Below are 25673 nucleotides of genomic sequence, written 5' to 3'. Positions count from 1 at the left end.
CCAATCTAAGCCCTGCCTGGTACAAACTGTGAGGTTGCCCCCCTGTGCAGGCACTTACTGACGGACCTTAAAACAGACCCCGGTCAAGACGCTTTCTATGATATTATCAGAGCAGTTCCTCTGCACAAAGAAACATCTGACATCTTGGAGATCCTTGATATTTACATAATGACACTGGGACTTATCCAATAAACAGAACCACTGAGACAAAGGGGCGATGCGAGAAAAAAATCACAACAGTAAAAGATGCAAAGGATTAAATCACAATAACATTTTAATTGGCTATTGAGTTACTGAACAGAGACATAAATACAACATGTTAAAGCTTACTCTGCTCATTAACACATTGTACATGGTAATTGATTGGTATGTGCTTGCACATTATCATCAGCAAGTAATGCTTTATAGTTACATGGTAACTATTTCATAAGCTGACCAGGACATGGAGGACCATTGCTCCATTTGGTCTTTACCTGTAGCCTTATTCATAATCAAATACTAATCATATCTTAAAGACGGTATATATCTGTATGTTTCACTACAAACAAAAACCTTGTAAGGAATGATTGGTAAAGATTCCCTTAAATATCCTACCGCAAAGCATGATAATTAGTTTTGATATAAATTATTATACCTTTGTGTAATTTAGCACCTTTAAACTGAAGAAAGGCCATTTTACCCATAAGCAAAAACAGCATAGGTTTCAAAAATGTACAACAATATAGAACATTGACCTTGTTTGACATTATACAGATACTACTCAATAACTAATTTATGACAATAGTATTGCATTACGACAGTATTGCCCATGATATTACCAAATTAGAAGGTTCTGAAAAATATTAATAGTAATATTCATAAAAATTTCTTTAATAGCATTAAAATATTGTAAATATTACCAATACCCAATATGTCAGTTTCAATGTAATGCATACGAGTAGATACTGTATATTATATTGATAGATTCTCTTAAAAATAGGTAATATATGGTTTTATCGGTGTAAATAAACATACTATGATTTTTCAAAAAACCTAGGTGCTGGATTTTAGAGTTCCAAGTCACAGCAGTTGATACAGTATACGCAGTACAGCAAGAGACTGCCTAATTCGCCAATCTAGCATCAAAATAAAGCAACCTCTACATAAATGCTGCAAATAGCATGCCGTTATGGATAACAGAAGATTGATACAATACCTTGTTTACGAAAATAAGGATAAAATTAATAAGATGCAATATCCCCTTTATTTATATATACTTCTATTCTATATTCATATATAGATGTGCATACAGCGATATATAAATATGCATTTGTTTATAAACATGTGCAGAACAGGTGTACAGTAGCTGGTGATGTGTAAACGTGGCTTAGGAGACCCCCTCAGTCAGACTGAGAGGAGGGTGTGTATCCAGGAGCAGGCGTTCAGGGGGAGTTGGGGAACACAGTTCTTTACACATCGCTGATACCTCCACCATACCTGTACCCATGCCGGGAATACTCGTGTGCATAAGGTGCCTTTGTAAGTGCTTGATCCAGTCTTCCTGGACTGACTGAGGACCCTGGAAGGTCAGATCACAGAACCTGGAGAGAGAAGAAAGACGGAAAGCTCAGCAGTGGAAGGAGTAAATGTGGTAATGAAGTACTGGTGTAATGTAAAGTACCTGCAGGTCATTCTGTAGATCACTTCAGTGGCAGCGTGTGAAGATGAAAACATCTTCCTTTTTGGCCCAGGCCTTGATCTAGGCCTCTTCTGTTTACAGTCATATGCTGTAACCAAACAAAGTAATTATCATCAATGAAAAGCTGAATGGGTACATGATAAGAATGAAAGACTGGGCAGGTATTAATCCCTACTTGTTCCTTCTAATAAAGCAATCCTCTTCCGTCTCGCATATGCTCGGAGGTGATTGGACAGGCTTACGCCGCTGTGGAACGTTGCATTGCAGTGGATGCAAATCTTCTTATTTACAGCAAACTTCTCTGCATCACACACACATAAAAAGTTCTGATAATAAATATTTAAATAACAGCTAGGCGACTTCTGTTCACTCAGAGCATGCATTTTTCTTGGACTGCCTTCCACTTATGACCACTCTAAGAATAGCAACAGCATCATTACTGTTGTGTGTGATTTAGAAATGAAACACAGCAGCTTGAAGAAAATAAAACTGTTATTCCCGGAGTATCATCACCTCCCACGCCATCTGTTCTCATATCATAAAGATAATTTGTGCACTCTGATTTTGAGGACATTTTCATGTAGTGTCTGCAGACACAAGGTTTGTTGGTTTGTTTGTTTGTTTTCAAGAGACAATATTTGAAAGTATTCATCTGCTCTCACTCGACATTCAGAGGCAATGTGTCCGATTAATGCTAATCTACAGCTGGTGCATGAATCTTGACTAATGCATGCTCTGGAGATGATAAGACATGGTATATTTTATAATCTAAGTTGTCTTTAAGAATCAGAGTTTGCTTTAAGTAATAAACACTAATGAAATACAATAAATACAAAACAAACAAACAAAAAAACATAATGGAAAACGACTTAAGGAATAACTTAAATAAAATTCATTTCAAAATTAATAATTTTGTGAAAGTAGCTACTTCAAGTTATTTTTTATGTCTGTCAAATTTACGGAAAAAAAACACCTTTTGTGTTTTGGGAAATGAAATGAAGTCAGGTATTGAAAATGAAAATGTGGGTGTGGAACAACATGAGTGCAAGCGAAGTCACATTTTACAGTTGTGCTCTTCAAAGCCACTCTAAAAAGCACAAATGTCTTTTCTTTTCAAACTGGCTGCATTGCACTTCTTACTAGTTGTCAATGCTCCACCTCCAATCCTGGAGTTTTAACAGAACATAAAACAACAGACCTAATTAAATTATTCTGACTGAACCTGGATTTCAAATCAAATATAACTTAATTGTACATGTAATTAAAACGGACATTTTGTGAAATAAATGGGAATAGTGAAAGTTTTTATTTGGGTAGACATGAAACAAAAGTGTGCAAATGCAGCTGATGTATTTCCAGTGGTAGATAAAAGAACGTTATTGCTTTTCACATTTGAATTTCAAAGCCACTTTTGATGACATTCATTCTTTTTGTACCTGCTACAATATTTCAATGAGTAGCAAACTTTTCCCTGGCACTCTCTGAATATCGTGTTTCCTCTACCTTTCAATGGCATCAACTGGCAACTTCAAGGTTAGAAGAGAACTTTGTCTTAAGCATGAGGCGTCTGTCATACATATTTAATACAGAGTGTATGACTCAAATTGAGTGTTTTAACGTGCACTGTAAATAATGAAGGTGGTAGAGGTGGAAAAACATATGAGAGCAGCTGTGAAACAAGGGTGTGCAGGCATTCAACACTGTATTGATCATCTCTACCCATTTTTACTGTAAATATCTCAAATCAATGCTACGGCACTTAACAAACTACTTCATTATTTGCACCTAAAAGAACTAAAACTATTATAAAAGACTGACAACAATAAAAACACTATGTTATGAGAATAAAGAACGTTCAGTGCTGGTTTGTGACCCAGATATCTGAAACCTCACCTGTCTGTCACTCTCAAAATCTTTGATTCAACATCACTCGAAACAAGTCAGATCACACGCTCAGCTGACAGTGAACAGGCAAAAGGCTCTTGTCATGCAGAGGTTGTGTTTTCAATAAAATTGCTCAACATCAGGATGATTTTCCAAGGTAAATACGTATACTGTGAACGTTGTGTCCAACTGAGATTGAATGAGACAACAGAAATGGTTGACTGAATACAGTTTAAAAATTATTTCCAATATTAACCACAAAACTTTCTGCTAAGGAATCTCAAACAATAAAGACATCTTGAAGATAAAGTTGGGAACACTAATGGCATTAAAAGGATTTTTTAAGGATTTTACCTCCCTTGCCACCTCACTATCTTTTGATATTGGATCTCATTGACTACAATCTAAAAATGCTGGGTTATTTTCAGCCCAACACTGGGGCAAAAAGGGACGAACCCAACTGTTGGGCTGTAAATGAACTAGGGGTGAGCCCGAATCGTCGACGATTCGATGCTTCGATCGGAGGAGCCTGATTCGACTACCAATCTCACAGTCGAATCTTCGCAGGGGTGTTATGCAATGGGGATCATGTCATTTTGGTTATATGGGCAGTGGCGCAGCATGCAATGCGCTATTTATGATGTAAAGAAATGGGTCATTTTTAGGGTTGGGTACTGAAACCCCCGGCGCATATGAGCGCGAGGTCCGTCTATGACCCAGCGCAGGATCGCGTCTATCCGCGTGTTCTGTGCTGTGAGACCGGTATAGAGAAGCAGCACGTTCCGCACGCACCCGCAGATGACTCGCAAATGAATGTGTACACCGTTTCCAAACATTTGTCACTTACTGAATGTTTGGGCATTTAAATATGAATTAACACCTTTTCTTTAAATGCACGTAGTCCGTTACTTAGACTGAACTTTGCGCTGCATGATAAACAATAAAGTAAAATAACCAAAATCACCATATATAGCAAGCACGGCGCAGACTTTTGGAACTGAAAGCAAGCGTCAGAGGGACGGAGAAAGAGTGCGCAGGAAAAAGGTGAAAGGGACTTTTTAAAATGGTAAGAATTCTTTACTACATTCCTCCTTTACAATAAAGTAACTTTATTGGTAGTTCATTGGTATTCCCGTTTGTAAAAAAAAAATTAATTATTATGGAGTAGTTTTAAAATTAGTTTTGAGGCGAGATCTGTTCTAGTATTGTATGGCACAGCATTGTTACGTGATGTTTAAGGAAAATTTATTTTAGTATTTGTGGCTTGTGTTTTCAAAATTATGTTCCCCTGCTTTTCAGACATTTTGCCTAAACACATTTGCACATTGTGACTTGGTTCTGACTTATTTCATTTATTTATTTTAAAGGTATATTCTGTTCTAAACAAATTCTGTAAATTAATGTTTGATTGTTTTTTCGTGCATCAATGTTGCGCTGTACCCTTAACCACCTGGTGTCGTCCACACATGCACGGGCGCGCGCGCACACACAAGCACACGTCTGATTCGACTATCAGTCGACTATAGGCCAGACGTGACCATTCTGATTCGACTATATAAATTCTTAGTCGGGGACACCCCTAAAATGAACCAATGTTGGGTTGTTTCAACCCATTGTTGGGTCAAAATAAACACTTCCTGGGTTAATTTAACACAATTGCTTAGAAAAAAACTGGTTAAAAATAACCAAGGATTTTTTAGAGTGTAATAATTATGTGGACTGCATACTTTTGGCAGAGGAAAACGTCTCACAGAGAATTTGCCCGATTCAGAACAGATGTGTGTGCAGATGAATCCTCCTTTGTATGTTAATAATGTTAAGAGTTCTAAAAAGAAGAAAGAAAGTGCATTGCTATATTAGGTTTGGGGGATGAGTGTTTGGATCAAACCCTGCAAGTCATACCAAAGGTGTTCAGGTTTGAGCTTTATGCAGACCAGTCAAGTTCTTCCACACTAGACTGAATCAATATATATTTTTTTAACTTTAACCTTGCTCTGTGCACAGGGGCAATATCATGCTGATATAGAAAAGGGCCTGCCAAAACTGTTGCTATAAAAGTAAAAGCACACAATTCTCTAGAATATCATTATGTGCTGTAGCATTAAGCTTTGTGCTCAAAGAAATGACTAACCTGTTCATTAGAAGGGAGCGTCCCAATACCATAAAGATGATTTGTCATCAAATAAATTATTTTCCTTAATACTATATTTTCCATTTTATAATGTCTTTTTCTATTTTTGCATGTTTTTATTCTTTGTGGCAAAAATATATTGTCTTTAAAACTGTTTTGCAACTGTTTTGAAAAGAGCTATAGAAATAAACCTAAATTGAATTGAAACTTGAATCTCGTAGCATAACGAGAAGACTCATCACCTCCTCTCATCCAACCATGTTAACCCTGGTAGGTGTTAAATAAAGAAAATCCTGTCAATAAACTTGGTCTTGTTCAACTTGAATGAGTTTTTGAATGAGACAAAGGAGACGAATTGGGGTCTAATTATTACCTATTACCTCTACACTTCTGAGCACATATAGCACTGAAGTTGTTGGGGAGATGTAATTAATTATGCAGGAAATGTTACACCATTTAAATTAAAGGCATTTCTTCTTTAAGAGGTTTAGTGAGTCTACTGTAAATTTGAAATAAGGCGCTTTACTGATGCTTATAATGGGAAGGAAAATAGCTCGATCAGACACAGCTGCAGTATCTGTGTATACTGTGTAAGTAGGCTGTACTGTGTAATTATATGGTGAACCTGAAGTAATTTGAGAATGGTTTGAACACCATTAGTCAATTTCAGAGCCTGAAAAATAAAAATATTCTTTCCTGTGAATATTATTATTACATTATTTTTGCCATATACAAATGAAAAGGTGAGACTGTATAGTTCCTGACCTTGGTTCCAGGTAGGATCCAGCTTCACATATGGTGTGTCGGGTGTACTGCCACTAGTGTAGGAGATGCTCAAAGGAGCCCTGGCCTCCTTTAAGTCACCTACAATTTTCATTTTCTGCTCCAGTTTCCTGTTTTCTAGCAGGTCCTCAAAAGCGCTAGACTGGATCTTATCAGCACTATTTTTCTCCATGTTGTCCCGGGGTGGTCTGATCTGAGCCCATTGCCCTTCTGTGCCGGTGCCATGCTGGATCTTCACAGGAATGCCAGTGGATGTAAGAAACAGCCCATCGCTGCTGGCAAACTTTTGAGAGACAAAATGTTTAGAGAAATGTGGTCTGGCACCAAGAACTTTTAAAATGTTTTTGTATTCCATCTCGTCTTGAAGAAGTTCTGTCAGAATGCAGAGAGGTGACTTGCTAGAGCCCGAAATAGGCTTGCCTATCCGCTTCAGGTGACCCCGCACATGATTGGAAAGGCCAGTCTTAGTGTCGAACCAGCCAAGGCACAGCGGACAGGTGTGCTCTGTTTTAGACTCTGGCTCATCTGCCATGATGAAAGCAAACAATTACCATACTACGTTCAATAATCAATATATAACAATAAGAAATATTTGTACACATACATAAATATAGGTTATGCATGCGTGACATGTAAGTTTGATAGCATTTTCTAAAATCCCTTATATCTCAATACAACGGTGAACAATAATCACCTTTTCTGATTCTTCGATTCACTGTGGGGATTTTTCTGCGTATGCGAGGCTTACGATCTTGAGATGCCACCTGTTCGGGGGACACCAGGTGACGTGCTTCATAACTTAGCCCCACCCTATGCAGGTGTCCTCTCACGTGATTGGACAAGCCTACCCCAGACTCAAACACAGCTGGGCAGTAGGGGCAGCATTTTCTTCCCACCAAGGACAAAGAGGGAACCACATACCCTGCGTAGGGGTCACTTTGCTCATAAACAGCAGGATCAGGGGTATCTTCACTAATTATACTCTCAATACACTCCTCCTTTATTATTAATGTACATATTTCATCATCGTCAATGTCCAGATTAGACTGAGTAGCGTTGTCTGTAATATTGTTTTTGAAAGGGGATGTTTGTCCAGAGATGAAATAATCAGAGTGGGTATTACTACGAAACTGATCTGGGGACTCTTTGGTAAAGTTGCTGTAGGCCTGAGCACCATCATAGTAACTTTCGTCTTGTAGTTGATTAGATTCCCACTGTGGAGACTCAGGTTCACAATTTGCAAAACGTGCATGAGGAATATTGACGTGGGTGTTACGATACGGGATTGACATTTTTCTTTTTGAGGGTATTTTATGCTTCAGTGTTTGTGGTGCTAAAGTACTGCTGGATGAGGGATCTTTGGGACTGCTCTCGGTGTCAGAGTTCAGACAGGATGCTTTACTGACGATCTCTGCTTTCGTTGTAAGATGCACGTCAAAGCTGGAAAGAGATTTTGTCCTCTTTTCTGTGACAGTGCTTTCATATTCTTGATTGTCTTCTTCGACATACGGGAGACCTGTTGTCACGTCTATTTTCTCTGTAGGCAGAGGGGATAATTTGCTTGGCTTGTCACTTCTCAGTGAGAATGGTGACAGCTTGTTTGCTTGGCTGCCAGGGCTCCATTTGATCAGCGAGGAGCAGAAACCATCACATGCTTTTTGTGTTTCTTTGCTTCTCACATTAAGGTCAGCTGAGCCATTGGGCCTTAAGGCAAGCTCCCCTTTTTCCGTGACAGACCACATCTGTTTGCTTTGAGTCTTTGGTGTTAGGGAAAGCAAAGATGAGTCGTTGGTTTTTGTTTGGTCTGCTAATCTGTCAGGCACAGTCTTAATGTCATCCATATTGCTGTGAGGTTCGTTGTAGTCATAATATTGCTGTCCATGGATAAGCTCCATGTGCTTTCTGAAAGCGTCTTTACTGTTAGTTTTGAATGTGCATATTTGACATATCAATAAGTCTCGAGATTTGTCGCAAGTGCTGTGGTGAGCTGTGAACTCATGCGTCATTAACTGTGTTTCTGATGTAGTCATGTGATCATGTCCTTCACTGCTATTACAGTGTCTCTCCTTCTCATTAGTTTTGCCATGACGGACAAAAGTTTGAGGGCATTTCGTTTCAAAGACACACTGAATACAAGCTCTCCTTCCCTCAACATCTATCTTACCGAAACTTTTAATCTCTTCCATCAGCCTCTCCCTTTGCACCTGGTGGATTACCATGTGCTTCTGCAGAGAGTTTAGGTCTCGGAACGAACGCCCACACTCCCTACATATAAAAGGTCGGGGAACGTATTCTTGTTTCACCTTATTATTCCTATCTAAATGATACATCATATGTCTATGCAAATGCATCTTCTCCTTGAAATTAGCGTTGCACTTTGAGCATGGGAAGAAGGACAGCTCCTTCCCTGGCTTTGTCTCTGTCTTGAACAGTGACAATTTTTCCCCCATGTAGGTGTTTGTTTCTATGTCGCTTCTGCCTTCATCACATCTCTCTTCTTTCTCGCTTGAAATTAGCTCTTTCATGGCAGCTGCCTTGTCACAGAATTTCTCCAGGCGCAAGCCAGCATATGCTTTCAAACTTTCCGGCTCTTTCCTGAAGGCATGTTCTTTGCTAATGGACGAATTAAAATCGGAGTCCTCATCGGTTAGGGAATTCTGGGATGCGTAATCAAAGCCATCATAAACCTGTCCTCTAGTGGCAGCGCTCTCCATGGTGTGAGTTTTCCGCATCCCCTGTTTTTGGTTGGCAGGTGGAGCTCCTGCAATATTTTTTCTTACCCCACCACCCGCTATCCTGCTTTTCAACAGTAACTGCATGAACTTCTCCTGCAGGCCCCAGTTCAGACCATCACAGTCATCAGAGGAACTCTCTGACAACTCAGAATCAAAGTCCCATAAGCACCCTGCTTTGATTTGCTTTCTAGCCAACAGTCGGCTGATTGGCCTGTTATCCAAGCCTTCCTCCACCAGCACATCTAGGGGGGCCTCACCGTCGCTGTTGTTCGATTCAGATGAGGCCCTAGTGTGCTGCACTTTTAGGACGCACCCTTCTGTTTTCTGCCGGGTGTCTGATTGAAGCTCACTGGGAGGTGGTAACACCTCAGGGCTGGTGTCTGTCCCGGGCAAGGGGGACATGTCTTTGTTGTGGACGCGGGGCTCCTCTGAGGTACAGTGTGAAGCAGCTCCATTAACAAGTGCTCTGGAAGGCAAGGAGTCGTTTGTGCTGGGGGCAGCAGGGATGCTACCACAGACAAATGGGTTCGACTGGACTCCATTTAAAGGGTTTTGGTGACTGTCCAAGGGCAGGGGCTCTGGTGGATCCAAGCTGTTATTGTTGTTGTTGTTGCTGGAAGAAGATGTGCTTGTCAGATCTTGAATGTCATAAGAGGAAGATTCCACTTCTTTGTCTTCCTCTGCACTCTCTTTCATCGCTGCCATAGTGAAAACAACACAGTCTGTGAACGAGATACAAACAGAGATACAATCAGCTTTGCTTTAACATTGACATAAATTCAGTATGAATCAGATTCAAAACTACGATAGAGGTAATGATTTAATATTCAACTTTTGACTCTTGATTTCCCAAAAACACATTGACAAAACACATTGTTAGGTGGCCTACAGGAACAGAGATGGCCATCATTTTTAGCCACATTACGCGTCTGAAACACCCACTGTCATCACTTCTTTTCACAACACACTCCACCGTTAGCCCTGGAAGTCCTGGTGAGGAAGCTTAATTATGTGAACGCACCTCTGGGATATAACCTTCCTGTTTCTCCCACAAAAGTTCTCAGCCGCCTGCTAAAATTGACCAATTTCCATGGGAACAAAGCGCACCACCAATAAGATCATATTATTCTGTCATATCACTCTCTGATGGTGCCAAAGCACATCCCAGCACGAGACTGTTGTTGCTTCGAATCTAACAAACCGACACACTGCGCACACACATACCCAGGTAGAATTACCAAACCCTCCAGGTCACGAATAGCCAAAGAAATACACCTCAGATGTCATCCACCAATCTAATTATATATGATGGTTTTCAACAGCCCGAGAGTCGCAAACCTGTGGGACAAAAGCACTGTGTTTAAAGGGTGTGTTAAAGGAGCCCGGGCTTGCTCTTGTCCTGCTAGGCCAGAGTGTATGCTCGGAGGATTTGACATTCAGCACTAGCTGCTCTCAACAGGAAGCCGCGTTGCTAACGAAGTGTTAAATTCAGTGTTAATGAGTGGCTTCACTGTTACCACCTCCTAGGTAAACCTTCCGAGCTCCATATTCTCTCCATCTGTTGGGGTGTGAGGGGCTTTCAGTGGGAGAACAGACGCTATGCATTTAAAAACGAACTTCACTGCAAACCCCCGAACAGCAGGGTGGCAAAGCCTCAGAATATGATTTCAGCTTTAAATTTACAGGCCTCATTAGCTGCCAGTTTCCACACTGATCTGCTCCATAGATAACAAACAGGGTTCAACTGCAATGTATCTTTTAAAAATTCATTTGCTTCTATTTACTTCATTTAGTCAATGTTAAAAGGCTGCCTTTGCCTTGCTGGAAGCTATTTACAAGGCTTATGAGCTTAAATACATTTGCGCTCTGCGTGGAGATCAATCTGAAACGATTAGCTCTTTTTCTCAATCTCGCCCTGTTTCTCTTTTTTCTCTGCTTTACATATGCTCAGCAATGAACACAATTGTTTGAATTCACAAACAACTATATGAATCAAAGGAGGTCCCCCTGTGATCAGTCTAAATTAGCTGCACAAGTAAAAGAGCACTTAACACTTACACGACACGCATATGTCACTGCTCTCTCTCTCTCCTCTCTCAGCCCTTATTCTTTCCATCAGCACTTGTTCTAACACTCGAGTTGCACCTCATCTTGAGGTTACTGCTGAAAAAATAGAAGGTGATAATTGCATATTATCATTACACATTATTCCAGAATCCCAGAAGGTAAACTTTTCTAGGATATTTATTAATCATAGGAGAACACAAAGTACTTGCTATGTTCCACTTTTGTGTCTTAAACTCATTTTTCCTTAGAGTTCCTCTAGATTGAACATGTGTGAAAAGCTCAAACTACGCAAAGTACAATTGTATGGAAACTCAAAGACTGTAAAAGTCTGCTCTATAAAAACGAGTTACATTCACCAAGAGAAAGAACTCGTATTAATCTAAATCTTAAAATAACTTTAAAAGTAGGATGAAGGCATGAACCTACATTGAACCTACATTGCTTAAATTAATTATACAAACACTTCAGACTGATTAAACTGGGTGAGGATGTAAAAATGTTCTTTACTTTCTTCCACTAAAGGTAAGAACGATAAAAACATTTGGAAAGACCAAGAGGGAAAAGTTCAGAGCTGTTAGCTGTCTACGTGAATCGGCAATACGCCCAACCCCATTTCACCCTATCCATTACTCTCTCTTTCGCTTTCTATCTTTCACCTTTCTTTGCCTATCCTCTCCTCCTCCTTCACGGGAAAAAAACATCTAAACAGAGACTGGAGGCCGTGGCCCCTCAAGTATAGAGCAAAGAATCTTCCTCGGTTAATGGGAGTTATTGATTTGTTTGACACACTGTGAATTTATGAAGCTGCCTCTCAAGTGTGAGAGTCTAACAAAGCACAGCTGTGAGCAAACAAACAGGTAGCTATTCAGCTTGACACCTCAGAAAGACTGAAGAAGAACCTGTCTCTCTTCCACTCTCGCCATGTTGAGGAAGAGCGTTGAGTTCAATTGAAACAGTCTGGTGAACACACAGAGCAGCAGTGACAGCCAAACTCTCGCCAGATTTCACATGATATAGCTGATAGGACAGGAGAAGTTTGTGGAGTTTTTGTGAGGGAACGCTCCTAAATTCGTGAAATCTATAGTCTGTGTTGATATACAATTGGTTCAAGTGTAAAATGTGAATGAGTAACGCATAGTTGAAGTACAGAATATTGATGTTTATTTGAGTTGCAGTTGCAGTGTCAAAAATGTAAAGCTAGCTTAAATGACTGCAATTTGAATTTGTTTCAAACAAGAAAGTAATGACAAAATGGTATTATATTTTTTTTATTAATTAATGGCATGTTAAACTATCCCTTTAAACATTTAATTTGCTTACTGTGCATGAATAAATAATACATAATAAAGGGATTATAGCAATGGTCTTATAAATACAAATAAGCAGAGCCCAACAAGTCGATATGTGTCAAGGATTGGCAGAAGAACTCAAGCGCAGGCAGGCAGTGAAGGGTTTAACAAAAAGGATATTTATTTAAACATGAAAACGAAACAAAAACCCACGATGGGGAAAAAACGGATACGAATACAAAACATAAATTAAAACAAAACACTTCTCACAGGGGAGCAAAAAAATAACCAAACAAACTAACGACGCAATGTCTAAATGAAAAGCAATGCAAAACAAGACAAGGGTATCCACTACAGGTAATCCACAACAGGTAACGTAACACACAAGGTCAAAGGCACACGACACGGTACATCCACAGACACAACGTAATACAAGAGCACAAGACAAAGAAACAAGAGGGTATATATAGGGAAGACAAACGAGGGATAATTACAAGGGGCAGGTGTGGAACATTAAACACTCAGGGAAAGATCACAAGGAAACGAGAGGAATGGGGCCAATGACAAGACACTGGAGAGAACGTATATTATTGTCAAAAGGACAATAATATGTTTCTCTCCACACATAACCAAAGACTTTGTCATGGCTCTGCTACAGGACCAAGAAAAACATGACTAAGGAAGCAGAGCCATGACAGAAGCCCCCCTTTAATGAGCACCTCCAGGTGCTCACCAAGGGGTAGACGGGCAGGACAAGGAAGACTGAGACAAAGACAAGACCAGACAAAACATGGAGAACATCTAGACTAAAGACGCATCTTTTTAATCTTGCATACACTACTCTTCCATAATATAAATCTTCTGAGGGTTTAGGCTGCATTAGTTAGATCAACCGGAACCAAAAATACAACTGATGTACTTGTTGCATCAAAGAGTACAGAACAGTACTCTACTCTCAGCCAGTCTTGTCTCATTGTTCCAAGGTTACCACAGCGAGCAGGATGCAGTTCAAGGCCAGACCTGATGGTAGAACGGAGAATGGGAAGTGGGGACCTGACAAGAGCTGAGATGATAGAGCTGGATAAAGAAGGACGCGGTCTCTTGACATGTCTTCACCACAAAATTTCAAATGCTATAAGATTATTAATGATAATCTTAAACTATAATTTATTTTATTATTAAGTTTATTTATTTTATTTAGCCTTGTTGTGCAAGCTCTCTGGAGCTTGTGCAGAGGCAGCAGCTTTTGCCAGAGGGGAACTGGAATCCCCTGGTTGGGCCTGGGTTCTCCTGAGATTTTAATTCTCAATTAGAGTTTTGGGTTCCTCGCCACCGTTTGCATACTGTTTTTGCACTATCTGCCTGACCGGGGGGGCTGCTTTAGAATTTTAAAGTTTTACTTCATTAATATTGCATATAGGAATTTATTATCTGTTATATTTGACCTGTGCTTCTCTCTCCTTTATCTAAATGTGTGCTCTCACTGAGCGTGTGTGTGTGTGCGTACTTGTCTGTGTACGTACGTGGTGTGTGTGTGTGTGTGTGTGTGTTGTGTGTGTGTGCGTGCGCATCCGTGTGTGTGTGTGTCGTTGTGTGTGCGTGTTGTGTGTGTGGAGTGTTTTGTGTGTGGGTGTGTCTGTCTTCTGTGTTTTCAACCTTTTCTTGTTTTGCAGGTACAACTTTGATTGTTTTGCTTGTAGTCAATGTGTCTCATGTGCAGCTGCTTTGTAACAATGAAAATTGTAAAAGCGCTATATAAATAAAGTTGAGTTGAGTTGAGTTGAGAAGAATAAGTGAGGAGGGCAACAAGCAACAAAATAAACAAAGGGGCTTGGGTGGGAGCGAACCGAAGAGACCAAGCGCACAGAGCACCGGCTGGGGGACGGCTGGGGGGCTGGGGCTGAAAGCCCGAAGTTGACCGGTAGCTGACAGGGCTTGAGGGTGGAAGGCGGTGGACAGGCGACGCCGAACTGACAGGGCTTGACGCGGGGAAGGCTGACAGGTCCCGCTGAAGCCGGTGAGGCCCCGGCTGGGGCGCTAGCTGACTGAAGGCGCTGCAGTACCCGCTGAAGGGTGGAACTTACGGGAACCGTGGCAGTTACCGCGAAGGCGGTGGAACTGACGTAAGGCGCTGCAGGTTGGCCGGCTGAAGCGCTGGAGGTTGACGGCTGGAGCGCGCAGCGAGGGGAAGCCGGCTGGACAGGGCTTGACGCCGGCTGGAAGGCCGGCTGGACAGGGCTTGACGCCGGCTGGAAGGCCGGCTGGACAGGGCTTGACGCCGGCTGGAAGGCCGGCTACGGGGACGGCGGAGGCGGCTGCTTGACGCCGGCTGGAAGGCCGGCTGGACAGGGCTTGACGCCGGCTGGAAGGCCGGCTGGACAGGGCTTGACGGCTGGGGCCGGCTGGACAGGGCTTGACGCCGGCTGGGGCTGGACAGGCTGACGCCGGCTGGAACCTGACAGGGCTTGACGCCCAAGCCGGCTGGACAGGCTTGGCCGGCTGGAAGGCGTGGCAGGGCTTGACGCCGCTGGAAGGACCGGCTGGACAGGGCTTGACGCCGGCTGGAAGGCCGGCTGGACAGGGCTTGACGCCGGCTGGAAGGCCGGCTGGACAGGGCTTGACGCCGGCTGGAAGGCCGGCTGGACAGGGCTTGACGCCGGCTGGAAGGCCGGCTGGACAGGGCTTGATGCCGGCTGGAAGGCCGGCTGGACAGGGCTTGACGCCGGCTGGAAGGCCGGCTGGACAGGGCTTGACGCCGGCTGGGCCGGCTAGGGCTTGAGCGCCGGCTGGATGCACGGCTGGATACCGGACTAGCCGGCTGGATCACCGGACTGGACGCCGGCTGGATCACCGGACTGGATCACCGGACTGGATCACCGGACTGGATCACCGGACTGGACGCTGGCTGGATCACAGGACTGGACGCAGGGCTGGACACAAGACTGGACGCAGGGCTGGACACAAGACTGGACATCGGCCTGGACACATGACTAGACAAAAGACTGGACACAAGACTGGACACAGGACTGGACACAAGACTGGACGCCGGCTGGATCGGCGGCTGCACCGGACTGGACTCGACACTAGACACGACACTGGACACCGGACTGGGCATCGGCTGCACCGGACTGGATGCCGGCTGCACCGGCCTGGACGCCGGCCGCACCGGACCGGACACAAGACTGGCCACCGGCTGCACTGGACTGGACGCCGGCTGCAGCCGGCTGGAACCGGCTGACAGGGCTGACGCCGAGCTCGCGAAGGCCGTACTGGACAGGGCTTGACGCCGGCTGGAAGGCCGGCTGGACAGGCTTGACGCCGGCTGGAAGGCCGGCTGGACAGGGCTTGACGCCGGCTGGAAGGCCGGCTGGACATGGCTTGACGCCGGCTGGAAGGCCGGCTGGACAGGCTTGACGCCGGCTGGAAGGCCGGCTGGACAGGGCTTGACGCCGGCTGGAAGGCCGGCTGGACATGGCTTGACGCCGGCTGGAAGGCCGGCTGGACAGGGCTTGACGCCGGCTGGAAGGCCGGCTGGACAGGGCTTGACGCCGGCTGGAAGGCCGGCTGGACAGGGCTTGACGCCGGCTGGAAGGCCGGCTGGACATGGGCTTGACGCCGGCTGGAAGGCCGGCTGGACATGGGCTTGACGCCGGCTGGAAGGCCGGCTGGATCACCGGACTGGACGCCGGCTGGATCACCGGACTGGACGCCGGCTGGATCACCGGACTGGATCACCGGACTGGATCACCGGACTGGATCACCGGACTGGACGCTGGCTGGATCACAGGACTGGACGCAGGGCTGGACACAAGACTGGACGCAGGGCTGGACACAAGACTGGACATCGGCCTGGACACATGACTAGACAAAAGACTGGACACAAGACTGGACACAGGACTGGACACAAGACTGGACGCCGGCTGGATCGGCGGCTGCACCGGACTGGACTCGACACTAGACACGACACTGGACACCGGACTGGGCATCGGCTGCACCGGACTGGATGCCGGCTGCACCGGCCTGGACGCCGGCCGCACCGGACCGGACACAAGACTGGCCACCGGCTGCACTGGACTGGACGCCGGCTGCACCGGACTGGATACCGGCTGCACCGGACTGGAAGGAGCCCGCGCTGCCCGCCGCTGCCTCTTCTTCTTCAGCCGAGCCACCCGCCTGGAGGTCGGCTGAAGGAAGGATGTAGAAGGCATGGCTGGTTCCGGCTGGGACTCCTCGGAGGTGGACTCCCAGGATGCTCGCCTCCCCCGCTTGCCAACGAGGCTGTTGGATGGTGGAGAGGCTGCCGAGAGTGGGAAGGATGGAGTGGCGGTGCCCACAACCCCGATCTGCAGGGAACCATGCTCAGGAATCGTGACCAGCGGAGATGGGTAGCTAATAATTGCTGAGGCCGTGGACTCCGATCGTTCCGCAGCGGACAGCCACACGGCGTCGAAGTCCAACGGTCTCAACTCCCTCATCTCCGCCCGCGAAAGTGGGTCCCTGAGACCGGAGTTAAATAGCACCGCGAGCTCCTCCTCCCCAAAGACGCCATTCTCAGCGACGTCCAGGAACCTGTCCACGTACTCATCCACACTCTCGTTCCCCTGGCGAAGTCAGCAGAGGAGGCGAGCTAGGTGGGACCGCCCGGTGCTCATGCTGCCTGCTGGGTTCAGTGATGGCTCTTGTATTCTGTCATGGATTGGCAGAAGAACCCAAGCGCAGGCAGGCAGTGAAGGGTTTAACAAAAAGGATATTTATTTAAACATGAAAACGAAACAAAAACCCACGATGGGGAAAAAACGGATACGAATACAAAACATAAATTAAAACAAAACACTTCTCACAGGGGAGCAAAAAATAACCAAACAAACTAACGACGCAACGTCTAAATGAAAAGCAATGCAAGACAAGACAAGGGTATCCACTACAGGTAATCCACAACAGGTAACGTAACACACAAGGTCAAAGGCACACGACACGGTACATCCACAGACACAACGTAATACAAGAGCACAAGACAAAGAAACAAGAGGGTATATATAGGGAAGACAAACGAGGGATAATTACACGGGGCAGGTGTGGGACATTAAACACTCAGGGAAAGATCACAAGGAAACGAGAGGAATGGGGCCAATGACAAGACACTGGAGAGAACGTATATTATTGTCAAACGGACAATAATATGTTTCTCTCCACACATAACCAAAGACTTTGTCATGGCTCTGCTACAGGACCAAGAAAAACATGACTAAGGAAGCAGAGCCATGACAGATATGCCTGTTTATAAAGTATTTTAAACATTTACACTCGTTTCTGATAGTTATATACAAGCTTCTAATCTTTTTAGATACAGTATGTAAGATATGGAACCTTTTAGTTTCCACTGCAGTAAGTATAGGCCTACCCTTAGTAGCTGTCAGGATAATGATGGATGCTCTTATTGGGGTTGGATAACTAAATATTTGTAAGTTGTTACCATGCTTAAAACGTTTTCAGGACTTCCTTTTTTCACTCCCTCCTTTTATTGGAAAAGAAATCCAGCTTTTTAACACTGGGTGGAAATTGAGAGTTCAGCAATAACTCTGCTTCAATACAGAGCACGAGGTAGTTACCTTAGAGATTCTGTCTAACAAACCGCTGCTTAACCAGGAGTTACAGCTGCCAACTCTAATGTCTTGGTTTCCACAGCACTGCAAAAGTTGCATTTTCCTGTGGGTAGCCACTCATGACCAAGGTGATGCAACGTTGCAGCTCTGTTAACCAAGCCTGTTTTAAAACAATCCACAAAAATGTGGCTCTGGATTCCAAAACAGGACATCCTTGCTTAACCCAAATTAAAGGACGCAAATATAACACATACTTAAAGACTCTCCTTCATCTAACAATCAGACAGCTCTCCTCAGTACCCTTACGATCACTGGGCATGATAAAAGGGGACAGGAAGTGAGTGACAGTTGAGGTAAGACAGAAGTCATGTTCAATAGCAGGTAAGGAACATCAAAAGGCGAGTTCACAGGAAACCTATGCAACCTTATCTAGACGGAGGATTTTCTGTTGTGTGAAGTAGATTAGTGGTGCCAGAGCTGCTGACATGGCCTCATTTGCTACCTTGTAGTGTTAGAGGGGATTAAACCATATAAACTTTGAAGCCTTAAACATACCTTTCAAAATTAGACACATTAAGGGAGGGCTGTCTGATAGGGATTTCCCAAGGCTTTTGTCAGTTTAAAAAGAAGCAGAGAGTAAAAAAGCTGAGCAGGTCTGGGGTTTCACTTTTAATGAGAGCTCTCTTATCGTGAGCTGGGCAGTGGGTGCAGAGTAGCGTGGGTCGACAGGCTCTTAAACCAGCAGCCAGTCTCACATTAAAGAATGATGCAAAGACTTTGCCGTTTAAACAAAGAGGGGGCGAAAGTTTTCTGGCAGTTGCATCATGCTGGTAGTTTTATGAAGTGGTGGCACATCTCTTGATGAAAAATGAACATTGATTGTTGTGTGCCGTTTCACCAAAATATCAAAGGGAAACGCTGCGAAAAATACATCCTCCTAGGTCACGAGTTGAGAGCTGGAACGAGTTCTTTAGCTGGATTTTTCTTTATGTGAAATGTGATGATTACTGGAGAGCCAATTTAAATACGGAGGGGCTGCGCAGTCGTGTATCTGCTGCTATGATCGAGGGCAGACTCAGATGCACGTGTCTTGTTTGAGCATTGTAAAAGAAAAAAGCAAACTTTGTCACTGCCGCTTTGTTGCAAACACGTGACCAATCAGATAAAAGCGAATCAATGTCGATGCTTGTCTGCATGCTGAGGACGGGAATGGGTCTAAGCGAGCAGACATCAATACGCTTAAATTTAGTGAAATGTCAAGCAACACAGGTTTGAGGATGAAACAATTTTTATTACCTTTTCTCAAATGTAATGCGTAGCAGAAGCTAAAACATGAGCAACATAATAAAAGTGAGAAAAGTGGGAAGGCAAATTCTTGAATTCCTTGGATTCTTTGATTCCTGTCTAAACTAGGACCAAACACAAACCCCAAGCCCCAAGCCCAGAATCAAACACACACCCAAGGTCAGAAATTAACCAAGGCCAGGTACAAAAGTGGATTTTATGGTTCTGCAAACACCATTTAAACATTTGATTCCGTTTGTATTATTATCTATCTTTTATTTTACAATTATTGGATTTTATTTAATTTGCGATTTAAGATTTAATTTGATTTAATTAAAGTTTTAAATGGAATACAAAAAAAAAAATTAAAAAAGATTTTTGACTTGATAATGGTTTCTAAAACATGCTCTTTTCTTTATATTGGTGTCATAAAATACTGTGCACATATGCTCTCGGTTAAATTATTAAATGAATGTACATATTAACACCACATATACAAGCACGCTGAATTTTTTTGTAATGTAAGTAGTGACAGTACAAAATAAAGTTAGTCCAAATGCACTTATACAGATAAAAAGGCCTGATAACATTTACAGTGCGATTACAAGCGAAACTAAACACCAATTCTGAGCCTCGACTTACAGTAAGTAACTATATCCTTAACTAGCTTACATAGTAATATTTTGTAAATTAATATTACTCAGTATATTTTAGCAATTACACTTATTCAACTTAATTACAATTACACAACAAGAACATCATACAATAAATTGTAATTTTACTGTTTTATTTTACAGAATTTTTTTTTTTAAGTCTGTTAAAAAGTCAAATTACAGACATAGACTGCAAATGAAAAAACATTTCATTATACATAAATGTTATGCACATAACGCACTGAGCTCATAAACCACACTGTATCAACGCACTGACCTCATGTTTAACAACACAGAGCTGATCAAAAAATTACCCGTTCTTAACCGCACAAAGCAAAGCTTGCACTTTGTGGTCCATCTCCCCATGAAAAGCCTCTCTCAGGATATTAAAAAAACATCACGTTTTTATCAGTCCCTGCTGCTTGTCAATAGCATCTATTAAAGCTGAATGAGTGGGCGGAGCTGCATCCAGACCAGTCATTAACACAAGAGCCCCCTCAATCAGAGCAACTCCCAAACATATCAAAGAGGAGGCTGCATGCAAAAGGAGAGAAAGGGGGTGCACTTGCTAGCCGGAGAGAGGCCCCATGGAGAGATGTAAATAACCTCCCAAGAGACTCCCGACAGGCTGTAAAAAGATGCTAGCTGGGAGGCGACGGGAAGCTAATGAGTATAACAGTAAATGTATACAAGAGAGGGACACTCTCAATTTATTTATTGTGCTCTTATTAATAAGAGGGTGATGCACCACTTTTCTTCCTGCACTGTATGTACTGGATGTGCCATGATGCAGCACTCAATGAAGTCAAAATGCGGCTGACCATAAAAGAACAAAAGGCTGCACTGAGCTGTGACAGTTCCGGTTATCTCACTACTGTCTTTGAGTTTTATAAGGCTATTATCAATTAATTGTAGCATGTGTAAACATATAGTTTAGATCAAATTATTGCAGATCTAGTAAAATTGTCACATTTGATTTTAAAGGCTCAAACGGACTACGCCAATATTAATCAGAATGAATATCGGGTAGGCCTACAGCAATTCACAGTACACACAGCATACTTAATCGATCTCAAATGTAAAATAAGGGGGATTTTAAAAAGTGCAAAAAAATATTTTACTATATTTTATTACAGCATAGACGACATGCATTATAACTCATAAAGCTTGTTATTTTTAAGTTAAACCCTCCGATTAACATGCTGCATGATACATTACACGCAGCAGAGGAAACCTGTTCAAATAAATCTGTTTTCTTTTGGTCACTACCACAGATGACCAACAGATGGCTCTGACAATTTAACATGGGTCAGTCATTTCTATAATCAGATAAAATGAAAAGAAAAAATAATAAACAAACATATTTCTATTTCTATAAAATAAAAAGTTACTGTGTAAGTGTTTGTTTGTGGAAAAAAGTAAAAGCATGGTTTAGCACTTGCAAGGTGTTTATAGGCTAAAGAAAAATATAAATATAAAAAGTTCTTGGCATCCTCAAAATTTGGGAGTACAAATTTTGGTTTTAAACCCTACCTGTTATCAACATGTGAACCAGCAGAATGTCACTGAACGCACAGTAATGACCGCACAGGTAAACCATTCACATTTCTCATCTCGACTTAATACCACATATAATTCAGTGATCTCTTCCGACAGAAATTCTCTATAATCGCGAATCACCCTGCAACCTCTGCTCAAATCTCTAAAATATCACATCCAACTCCAGGAATAATTGGAAAATTTAATGAGATCTGTGAACCACAACCTTGAAGGATTTTGCAAAGAGAAGGTTTTTTGGGCTTGACAGTTAATTCTCAGGCAAACTTTTGCCTTTACCCTTTCAATCAATAGAAACAGTGGATTTAATTTTGGTTAATTGGTGCTCAGTAAGAGAAACTCTTCAGCGTCAATAGAACATTCTTACAGCCTTGGTTCTATTGATTCTGGAATCTCTGGTAGGCGCTAACAAACACGCCTGTTCCTCTGCTGCCATCTTTTTTTAGTTTTAGGATTAAACAGGGAAACTGGATAAGGAACTGCAAGTAAAGGTGGTATAACTTAGGTAAATTCACTTAAGTATGTTAAGTGTAATATTATCATGCAGTAATAATAAAGTCAAATTTATTTATTTTTTTATTCTAAGAATAAATAGCAATCACATGATCAATATTTTTATTACCACTAGTATTGACATTTTGAAAATTATTTTCAAATACTATTACAAATGGTTCAAAGGAGCAGTCAACATTTTTAACTGTAACCATGGTTTAGTGCCATGCAGAGCATTAGTGATCAAATCCTGGCCCCTAGTGGTGAAGCTATTAGTGTGAGATCTACAGCCCAAGGCTGCTGCAATCTGTTTGTGCCTTTTGGTGAGCTGAAAGACTTTACGTGTGTAACTTCCTTCATAAACTCTTTAATGGGAGAAAGTTTCTCATTTACTTATCCAGGTGTGGATAACTCACTGCTGGGACACCTGTGCCATATCTGTTTCAAAGCTGTGAGAATCACTCTAAGTGAGAGGCACGCTCTTGACTTGGAACAAGACTAACCGGTGACAATCGCATCTGTCATATAATTTTAGCACACATCCCAAGACAAACTTCAGAGAGACAACGGTATCTTTTGAATGCAGAATGTAGACAGGATAACATTTTTCTCGCTATCATCTCAGTTCTGTTGGATCATTGTCCAATTACACAAAATTATTTTGGCAGTTTTGCTCACACAACATTATACCCAGATTCCCCTTTTTTGGCCTTGTTCTGGGGGGCTGCGAGAGGAACATGAATGTTGCCAGGTTTCCAGGCTGACAGGGAATATGCTGCTGACAAGTGTAACTGACAGCTCTGATTTACTTTGACTGCTGATCACACCCAGCTATAGTATCAGAGCAGTTCACACATCTGTGCCTCAGCTCAAGGTGTTGAGACATGCCACCAAATATCTGGGACATTACACACACCCCTGGCGCACGCAGCCAGTGAGCTGTCACTCTGGCTTTCAGGCAACATTTTAGAAAAAAGTCTTACGTTAATCATTTCCATCCTAAATCTGTTACTATTAAACCACTCAAAAATGAATTTTTTCCACACATTTAACAACATTTACATTAGCGAATTTGCTGCAGTAAGTACTATATATATTTTCTCACAAAAGAAATGTTAAAAAATAAGATATTAAAGAGGTTATTAAGATGAATGAATGTTTTTGAAAATATGACTCCTACCAGTCTTTTCCAAAACATTGGCACCCCGTCGTTTTCAGTAAACACACCTGCAACATGAAAATAACAATATACAGTTAATTATTATTAGACACGTTACATGTAAAACACATGGAAATTGTCTGTGCGGAAGTACAGCATTTATAAATATTTTCAAAGACCCACACAATTTTAACCTGTCACATTCCAAAGTGTATTAGATTCATTTTGTAGGTTAACCAAACCCATACCTGCTCGTTGATAATATGAGGAAATCCAAGTGTGGTAGTCTACTTTAAGAACAAAAATTTGCAGTCAGTAAGAGTTCATAAAGAATGTTTTTTTACACATTTTTACAAATTTGACAACATTTAAATGATATGTAAATGACTGTGAAAATCTACTTGTTTTGAAACTATTGCAATAGGGACCTAACATTAATTTTTATGCATGATGATGTTTAAAGTCCTCAACAATGACTGTAGTTGACAAATATATTATTGTGTCCTGTGGTGTGACATAGCAAAAACTTTAATAATAACTGTTAATTAATAATATATATTTTTTAATGATTCATTATATTTAGTCTATAATTTAAAAAGAGATATATGAGATATTTTTCTTCATTGTCAGTGTTATTCTACTTTTGCTGTCACACCATAGAACACAATTGGGTCAGTGACAAAATGGTTGGCAAGATGAGAAAATTCAAAATCTTTTAAAAATGTCTTGGTTACAGATGTAACATCAGTTCTGAGGAGCCTGAGACCTCTCACAACTGCTGCAGCGAGCAGGGACACAGCGTCTCGTTCCCTCCATCAGGGAACTGACGTTGTGACGTTGTGTCGAACCGACAGATGGGGTTCCCATGGAAAGGCCACGATGCTGTGCCCTGTCACAATCTCTAGCGAAGCAACGGTGACTGGCCTGGGCGTGTCAGCCGCGAGCGCTACCGCGAAATTGTAACCTACCAGTGGATAGGTAGGGGGTCCCAGAGCTTCTTTTGAAGGTGGGAAGGCCCCTGCCTTCAGCCCTCACAGGCGGCGACCTTGTTTCTCCAACAGCGAGAAGCCGCCCGGTACCGTAAGGCCACTGGGTAAGCGCTACTTCCTCAAATGGGGGACGCGCTACAGAGAACACTTCCTACCGTAGGGAGGAGCTTTAGTGGAGATACCAACATGGTCTCGCCATTTAGGGGAGAACTCATGGGAAAAATGTGCAGACTGAAGTAGTTTACCGCGAGGTGGAGGTCCACCTAGGGAAGGTCATGGGTTACCAAGGTGGGAACCAATCATGAGGATACATCAGACGGAACCGCCCTGGGGTTACAACGTCCGGTAGCACTAGGTCCGGTTAGAGCTATGTGGATAACTCAGTTGGTACCCGGCCTAAGGGGCAGGGCTGCTCTGCCCAGCCTACCCGCAGGAGGTGCTTGCTTAGTGATGGATGGAATGCCTGTTCTTCACCCAGTGGGGGAAGAAGTGGGGCAAAAAATAGCACGCTGACCCACCTAGGAGGGGCGGAAGGTGCTTTCGCAGACGTACGCCCTACCGGCCGCCGGTCTTACCTGATGCCCTGCAAGACTCGAGCTGATACCGGTTTTACCGGATACCTCGCACAGGTGTTGGGTGTAGCCCAACCCGCAGTTCTGCAGATGTCTGCCAGAGAGGCGCCTCAAGCCAGTGCCCACGAGGAGGCTATACTCTGTGTGGAGTGAGCTCTCACTGCCAGTGGGCACGGGCGATCTTAGGACCGGTACGCCGTAATGACGGCGTCCATGATCCAGTGCGCCAATCTCTGTTTGAGACAGCCCTCCCCTTCTGCTGATCTCCAAAACAGACAAAGAGCTGCTCAGAGCTCCTGAAGCTCTGTGTGCGGTCCAAGTAGAGGCGCAATGCGCGTACTGGACACAACACGGATGGGGTTGGGTCTTCCTCCCCGGTGGGGAGCGCCTGTAAGTTCGCCACCTGGTGTCTAGGGGGAGTGGTGGGAACATTGGGCACGTAGCCGGGCCGGGGTCTCAGGATAGCGTGAGAATCACCGGGCCCGAGTTCTAGGCAATCTGTGGACATGGAGAATGCTTGTAGGTCTGCTACCCTCTTGAGTGCCATCAGGAGAGTCGTCTTCATCGTGAGGTGAGAAAGAGCCGCATCTCCGAGGGGCTCGAAGGGGGGCCTCGGACCGCATCAAGGTTGCAAGAGGGTACGGAGCGCGGATGAGGCGGTAGCCTTCTCGTGCCCCTTAGGAACCAAATGATCAGGTTGTGCTGTCCTAGAGATTTACCAGCAACTGGGTCGTGATGAGCGGAAATGGCGGCTACATACATGTTCAGTGTGGAAGGGGAGAGATTACTCTCGAGTC

At 43.3% G+C, this 25673-nt stretch overlaps 1 protein-coding gene across 10 annotated transcripts in view; it reads right to left on the bottom strand.

The window, feature by feature from the left end:
- Nucleotides 1–251: 251 nt before the first annotated feature.
- The window catches only part of znf644b (zinc finger protein 644b), a 65703-nt gene continuing 40281 nt past the window's right edge, over nt 252–25673 (bottom strand). For 2 of the 10 annotated variants that reach the window (XM_057337347.1, XM_057337346.1), the window contains 8 exons: nt 23564–23605; nt 23337–23383; nt 11270–11374; nt 7171–9933; nt 6459–7001; nt 1854–1979; nt 1661–1766; nt 252–1580 (listed from right to left, as the gene is read on the bottom strand). In XM_057337347.1, coding sequence (XP_057193330.1) covers nt 1367–1580; nt 1661–1766; nt 1854–1979; nt 6459–7001; nt 7171–9933; nt 11270–11327 — 3810 coding nt within the window. In that variant the 5' untranslated portion in view covers nt 11328–11374; nt 23337–23383; nt 23564–23605 and the 3' untranslated portion in view covers nt 252–1366. Of the gene's footprint in view, nt 1581–1660; nt 1767–1853; nt 1980–2071; nt 6367–6458; nt 7002–7170; nt 9934–11269; nt 11375–23336; nt 23384–23563; nt 23606–25673 lie in introns of those variants that run through there. The other 8 variants (XM_057337352.1, XM_057337351.1, XM_057337348.1 and 5 more) reach the window with 7 other exon arrangements.

This window comes from Triplophysa rosa, linkage group LG7 (genome assembly GCF_024868665.1).
Source record: "Triplophysa rosa linkage group LG7, Trosa_1v2, whole genome shotgun sequence".
In the NCBI taxonomy this organism is placed as follows: Eukaryota; Metazoa; Chordata; class Actinopteri; order Cypriniformes; family Nemacheilidae; genus Triplophysa; species Triplophysa rosa.
The sequence above is the reverse complement of the archived record's forward strand: the minus strand, read 5'-3'. Positions and strand labels throughout refer to the sequence as shown.